We start from the raw sequence: 7,813 nt of genomic DNA, 5'->3' as shown, positions 1-7,813 counted from the left end.
GACCGAGGAGGTTTTTTTTTTTTTTTCTTTTTCCCCCCCCCCTTTTTTTTTTTTTTTTTCTGACTGGGGGGTTGAGGGAGAAATTGTTCACTGACACATAACAAGCCAAGTTTCCAACTGCACTCGTTTCGACGCTCCGTGTGTCGGGATGTCTGATGCTGCATTAAAACGGGGAGCCTCGGCGGCGATAGCCCTGTTTTCTGTTGTAAGTGTTGGGTTTGATTAATATTTAGCATTGACGCTGTCATTCTCATTTCTCTCCAGTCATGAGTATTTGAATCGTAAATTTCAAAAGAAATATTCATTGGCTTCTCAATTATGAAATTTAGGGAAGTAATTACAATTTCAGTATTTTTATTTGTTTTTATTCAACTGTTACTGATTTTTTTTTTGTTCAAACATCCTATTATTACAACTAAATTGTAAACAGCTTCACAATATAGTTCCTTAATGTGCTCTTTCTTTATTCGGAGGCTGCACTTTGGAGGATTATGATTTTTAGCAAATGTATACAGCAAACTCTGCAACTAATATCTTGTAATATAACTAACTATATGACATTGTCATGCAAACCAGAATCATTCATAGTCTTGGAAAGGCTGGAAATTGCTTTCATTGTTTTCCAGGTCTGATTAAGTATGAAAAAAAATTGAGCATTAAAAAAATGTTTAACTTCTTGTCTTTCCTCCATCTGCTAAAAAATAAATGTGATCGCCCTTTACATTTTAACCTTTTGATGTAAACTAAACTTTACCTTTGATTTGCTACATCACACCCTGATTTTTTATTTTATCTGATACTTCAGTATTTAGATTTTTGATGTACTGAGTGACTGCGCACTTCCTGGTATACTAAAATAAAACAAAGAATCATTTCATAGCCTGTTCAATCAACTCTCAATTTTTTTAGTTAGGTTGAGCTGGACCTAGGTAAAAAAAATATTTTTGAAAATTTTATAAAAGTAGCAAAATTAAGAAACTGCACCTTAAAGACTGCATTTATCTGCTGGTGTGACAGAGTTTGATGAAAACAAAAACAGCAACATGACCCGATACCACACTCTGGAAATTGGAACCTAATTTTCGCATCTTTGCATTTCGTGACTTTTGAACCTGATGTGTTTCAGAGCTGGCTCGCTGTCAACATTTTGTTCTTAAATGTCTGAAATGTTGTAAAAACTCAGAAAGATTATGCAATGAATGGAATGACAAGTAATATTTGACTATTTTTTAAAATAAACATGCAAATCGAGTGTAAAAAGAAATTGCATCAATCTGTAGTCAGCCCCTTTTGTTCTGACACCCATAAATAAAACCAAGACAACTGTGTTTTTTTTAGATTATTTGTTAGAAGAAAAGTAAAAGTAAACCACACTCCACAATTATGCTCTATTTTATGTTCGTCCCTGGAAATCTGGATAAAAACACATTTATTTATTTAAATTAAATGAAAATTACAACATGTGAAAATTTAAGGGCTGTGAATAGTTTTGCAAGTCACTTCATGTGAGTAAGTAAAGTCAGTAAAATGTATTCATATAGCTCCTATCAACAAATCACAAACAGAGAAACAAAAACATGAAATGTAGCAAACTTTTTAGAATTCTATTCTTTTTTTTTTTTCAACCCATTTAGCGCTGTTAGTTTTACCTCATTTGTCAAATTGACTAAAATGGCAAACGGCTCAAAGCTGCAACACGGGCTGGGAAAAAAAACAAGCTGAACTGAACTGATTCAACAGCAAAGCCTCAGCTGATAATATCCTCCAGTGGAAGAAGCTGTGTGGCCGATTGCCAAAGATGTAAAAAGAGCGAAGCTTCCCGTGTTCACCTCCAGCGAAGACGCAGTGGGGCCCTCGCAGCTCGTCCTCTTCCTCCACAGGGATCCTCCCCCCCGCCCCTCGTCTGCCGCTCCTGTGTCGTCGCAGCTCAGGCCCGTCGCTCCGTGGTGTCGCTCTTTCCTCACGTCTCCGTCGTCCTTTTTTTTTTCTTCTTTTTTTCCCTCTCCCTCTCTCTCTCCTCCGCTCGGCGCTAGATTAACGCTCCTAATGAAGAGCAGTTACTAATCATAGTGGAAGCGCGCTCAATCTTTTTTTCCCCCCAACTAAGGACGGAGATTAGAGATGAAAATCTGCCAGGTTTGGCGGGGGCGCGGGGGAAGCCAAGGGAAACCACACAATGCTCCACAAGCATTTCATTCCACCCTTTATTTGATTATCAAATAAAAATGTGATTATATCATTGGGCCGCAGAACAGAGGCCCCCGTCTGGATCTTATTAGGACGTGCCATTAGTGGCCTTACCATGAAGATTTACAATAAGGGTGGAGAACAACAGAAATTTATGGAGGCAGGGAAGTCCGCAAGCCTAAGTGAGCAAGGCCATTAAGGAGGGAACCATTCAATACAGAGGGTTTGTCATTCTGACTGAGCGGCGCACAACTGGCATGCAGCGGCAGCAGTTTTGGAAGCGGTTACAACCCGATAACTGGAGGTCACACAGTGTGTTTTTACAGCCCTTGCAGCATGGCACGAGGAGCTGTAACCAAACATTAAACTACAGCGCTGCAAAAATAAGCTTCAGGTTCACACTCTCTACTTCCTTAAAGTCAGTTCACAGTCTCTACGTACGGTTTTTCCTCCCTCGAGGTTTTTTAAAAAAAGATACACATGCCTGACCCCCACGTTGGCTCCCACCTATCGGGGGCGGTGGGATCCCGAGGAAGGGAGATCTTGCAACCTAATGGGATTAATTTTTTTATTATTTTTTTTTTTTATCACCTTTTCCTTGAAGACGATTTGAATCTCTGCAGAGACTATAGACCCCGTCGCATGTTATCGTTTACATCCGGAAATGTAGACAATGTAAACAACGCTGGAAGGCAGCAAGATTTTTCTTTCCATAGAACAATTTCATTAACAAAATGAAACCTGGAGATGTAGGTGTTATTAATTTATCGCAGTGCGCCACAGGAAAGGAAAAACAATGCAGAAAAACAGTTAATCAGCAGCTCAGAAATATTCATATTGTTCTGTGTTTTCACTCTGTATGCTGGCTATGCTATACAGAGACCCATTGCCATAGCAACTGCCTGACAACTGCTCCGCTAGCGTATCAGGATGCAACTCCAAAGTAAATGCAAACATTTCCCACACAAAGAACAGAACATTCAGTCAGTTACAGTATTATGTTTTCAGGCCTGACGTTTATTTTGCAATTATTAGTAATTGATTGTCTGAACGCAGCAGCGATTGATTTGCTAATTTAAACACCTGCTCTACTCATGATCTGTCGGAGGGTCGGTGTCTGGGAGCAACTGAAACACACCAAATTCTGCAGCACAATGTGACTTGTTTTTAATAAGCAAAATACATAAAGACCTGCTTAGCTCTGCTGTAAATGGTAAATGCCCTTTATTTGTATAGGTCTTCATCTAATCCAGTGGACTTCTCTCAGTCATTCCCACTCTGACAGTGGTAAGCTGCATTGTAGCCACAGCTGCTGTGGAATCTTGCCCAAGGAAACAACAACCACTGAGATGAACAGAGCGGAGATTCAAACCAGCAACCCACCAGTTACAGGACAATTTCCATTGACAGTTCTTGTAATTATTTAGTAAAAATTGAGATAGACCCACAAAAACGTTAGCGAGGCCTAAGCCTGACCAACCTTTGTTCGGTTCATAGTTTTTATTGAGGTGATTTGTGTTTTCCACAAATTATCTCCCTTTTTTTCCCACCAGGCATCCAACTTCTTCTGGGGTCTCTGGGCCATCCTGCAGTCCCGATTCTCCTCTATCGACTTTGACTTCCAAAGGTTTGTACACATGGTGACGGGTCTCTCATCGCCGAGGTCGCCTAGAGAGCTGTAACAGAAACAGGGTTAAGACTCAACAGTGATGATATCCTTCATTAAATAAAAGCATATTTCTTTTTCTCACTCTTGCATAAAAGCAGAATGATATCCACATCTCCTCTTCTTGTCACTTCTCCTTGTAGACAAAATATTTACTTGGGGGAATTCTCTGCTTCTCGTCACTGTTGCGCCACACATCACGATAGGATGAAAGCCAAAGCTTTCATTAAGACTTTCAAAGGATGCCAGAGCTTAATTTCTTTTATTTCTAAATTTACAACAGCGTGCACTAGGATTATTTATCTTAAACGAGTCCAGGAGACATTCCTCATCGCCGGCAACCAGACAGTAAAGTTCAGGAGGGCACGGTGCTTCCCTCCACACCCCCACCTTTCACCCTGATGTCTCGCTTTTCCTTTGTGCCCCGCACCGGCAACAGTTTTGATCATGATCCTAATCACTATTGACATACGGCACCCTCCCCTCTGTGTGGCTTTCTCTGGCCGCTTGCTAGATCAGCAACGGGGGCCCCCGCCACATTTCGATATGGGCCTTGGAGGAAATGTGATCCAGAGGGGTGCTGGGGCACAGAGGCGCTATTGTTTCAGTGCTGTCGACCCAGCCTCGCTATACGTCTTGCATAGCCGTCTGCTACTTTAAGCCGCTGGCTGAGGTTGTCCTAAAGTGCATGTGGAGGGTTGGGTTACCTTTCTTTAACTGGAGGGGTTAAACTAAAATGAGCTCTGAGAGCAACGGTAACGACAGGGAACCAAGTCTGATCTTTGAAAGCGGCGCTACTCCGCTTTCCCATCCCTTAATACACGCTCACAACCATTCAAATTCTTTGTGTCTGCTAAAAGTCATAATTCTTTATTTTAACAGGCTCAACAAAAAGAAACATTGACAGCCAGGGTTCTGCTGCCTCTCTGCTTTTTGTTTTTCATTAGCCTCTGTTTGAATGAAAGAAACAATAAAATGAAAAACTCTGGGACAAAGAGCAACTGTTGTACTTGTAGCTAACAGATTGTTAGCTAAGTGCAACACTGCATTTCTGTTTCTATTTTAAAGTTAAACTCTTCATTTAAACTTGAACTTATGGGTGACTGCTCAGAGATGATGAGCATGTTGCCAAAAAATAAATAAATAAATGTGAGCTGACTCGCAGCAACATGCTAGCAATTAGCTTTCAAGCTAATGTAGTTAATACCAAAAGTTAGATCTTAGTATAACCTCACACTCCACAGTAGGAAAACTTGTGGGATTTTCTAGCTCTTGCACTTTTTGACCAGGGTAACTATAGCAATGCAACTTGGTAATGTATTTCTCAATATTTTGTACATTGACATAATGTAACACTCTGTACCATTTATATTTTTCTAGTAACATTTTTACTCATCACGTCTCTTATGCAGTACATTAAATTTCATATATAATTTCTTTAGTCATGTGAATCTTTAATGTTTATACCAGTCATGTTGACGTTTAGCGAGCGCTGTCTGTGAACATTTTCCAAAAGTCAGAATGAAACAATGTTAAACATTCAGCAAGTATTAACAATGAACATTCACTGAATGTTGGATGGACGTTTTCTAGACATTGTTTGGTTAATGTTTAAATTTGACATTTGGCAAATGTTGACTCTGAACATTTGTTCATTGAATCCTAGCTGCATGTCTGCTAGGTGGTCGATTAATATCCGCTGACGTTTGTTAGCCATTTAATGGTGTTTCACCTGGACGTTTGGCGAACGTTGTCTACAAACGTTCACTGAATATTGGATGGACATCTGCTAGATGTTCACTGAACATGCACAGACATTTATGGTAACCGTTTAATGTTGTGTCACTTTGACGTTTGGTGAACAGTATTCACCGAACATTCATGGCAACTTTTAGGGGACGTTGTCTGAACGTTAGCTTCAGACAACGTTAGCTTCACTGCTACTATGTCTGTGACTAACCAAATTGTGACATGAGCAACTAAATACCTTTTTACTGAAGCTACTACATGAGTTACAAAAAAGATAAGCTACATCAGGGCAAAGTAAAATTTTCAAAGCTGCTAGTTTTCACACTAACGTCCCAACCAGCTGCACTGAAAGTTATTGCTATTGTTCCTTTTTTCATTAATGTCATTGATGTAGAGTCTGCCAAAAAAGGAAAGAAAAAAATATGGTGAAAAAATATCCTTTGGTACTCTGACTTGTTGCAGGCAGCTAAGTAGACTTTAAGTTTAAAAGTGAAGGCAGAAGTAACAAAACTAAATAAAATAAAATAAAAAAACAAAAAGCAACAGAGAGTAGGTTTTTTGTGTTACATTTGGTTGTCTGGATCGTACAGGATGGACATTAAACCAAAACAAATAAAAAGCATGGACAAATGAAAGCTCTGTCATATTCCCAAACAGATTTAATTTTTATTTTTTTACTGTTTGACTGTTTGTTAAAGTTACACACTCATGGTCATTTATGCAAATTAGATTCCGACATAGTTTATTGACTTCTAGCTCCTTTCAGCTGGGAACTGCTCTCTGTATGGAGGAGTTGACGGCACTGACTCTGACATAATGAACCAGAAGTCTTTTACTGAAGGTTAAATAGACAGAAATAGAAAAAAAACAGGTACCATTAGACAGCCTTAAGTAGGTACAGGTTCATAGCATCTAAAGGACAGCTTCAGATGCTATGAGCTCCTCCCTGCTGGGAAAAAAAGTTATGGGTTTAAAAACTAAACTAAATAAAGTTTCCATAAATCCCCCCAAAAACTGGACTAAAAGCAGCCAAAGAAATGAGGTGATAAATGCATTTAGGGTTATTTTCAAATGAAACTTGTTCAGATTTAATCAGTTTCATTTCACAGCTAGCGTGTAGTAAACAACTTCCTTTAAGGAAAGACCTAAAAATAGACTGGAGCTCAGAGCGAGTAGAAGTTCTTTTTGATGAATTAGATTATTAGTTTTGAAAAGTTAATTTATTTCAACAGTTCACTTCACTGAGTTATATAGATTAATCCCACAAAGACTGACGCTTTCAAGCTTTTATTTCTATTAATTACGACAATTTTCTGCTTTCAGCCGACAAAAACTAGAAATTTAAGATTAGATTACAGCAAACCAATAAAAACATTTCGATACAGAAACGTGGGCTTGATGAAAGGTATGGTTAATACCTGCTTAAGGGTTTTGACTTTTAAAAAGGCACTTTTGATCTGACAAAGGAGCCTCATCGGAACGCAAATTCTAATTCATTGAATGTGTGTATGTGTGCGCGTGCATGCGAGCGTTCGTGCGTGTAAGAAACTTTCCTCCCAGCCCTCTATCCCCATGAGTCAAATCTTTGCCGACTTCCCAACGAGTGACAGGCGTCACACAGGCCTTGTGCTCTAACCAGGTCCAGATGTGGATGTGACAATGGAGAGCCACAAGGGGAATGCGAACCCGCCCTCCTCCTACCGTCCTTATTTACTTTCCTCTCATGATTTTTATTCATGTGTTTGAAAGTGTGTCTGCGAGTCAGCGGTTTCGATTTGTGGACATCCTGGCAGGCCCAGCTGTTATTTGACAAAGACATTATTATGAGGAAATGAACAAGGAGGAGGCCCACTGTTTGGAGTAGACGGGCTGCAAAATTGAAGGAATTGTGCACAAAAGCACATTGTGAAAGGGAATACCTGCGCTTCATGCGCGAGCTGACTCTTTCCCTCTCCCCCCCTCCTTTCTGCTAAATAGAAAAATGTCTCAGTTTCATCTTTGATGGTGATAAACACTGAGCACCCGAGTTTCACCTGTCGACCTTAATATATTTAAGAACGACTGAAATAGTATGTGAAAACAGCAGGTCTTAAAGAACTAGGTTCCAGTGTATCATAAACTTAGAAATCAGTGTTCATGATGAAAATGATTAATGGGGCAGTACTTCGTATTTCTAGGGACATACTGGCATTTTATAGCACAATCAAGTAA

General features: G+C 39.6%; 1 protein-coding gene across 4 annotated transcripts in view; it reads left to right on the top strand.

Moving 5' to 3' along the window:
• Nucleotides 1–7,813, top strand: part of LOC103147571 (ethanolamine kinase 1) — a 45,634-nt gene that overhangs the window by 32,334 nt on the left and 5,487 nt on the right. For all 4 annotated transcript variants that reach the window (XM_007565979.1, XM_016678570.1, XM_007565978.2 and 1 more), the window contains one exon: nucleotides 3,741–3,814. In XM_007565979.1, the coding sequence (XP_007566041.1) occupies nucleotides 3,741–3,814 (74 nt within the window). The remainder of the gene's footprint in view (nucleotides 1–3,740; nucleotides 3,815–7,813) is intronic.

This window comes from Poecilia formosa, unplaced genomic scaffold (genome assembly GCF_000485575.1).
Source record: "Poecilia formosa unplaced genomic scaffold, Poecilia_formosa-5.1.2 Scaffold185, whole genome shotgun sequence".
Classification (NCBI taxonomy): Eukaryota; Metazoa; Chordata; class Actinopteri; order Cyprinodontiformes; family Poeciliidae; genus Poecilia; species Poecilia formosa.
This window is presented reverse-complemented; position numbering and strand designations above follow the sequence as displayed.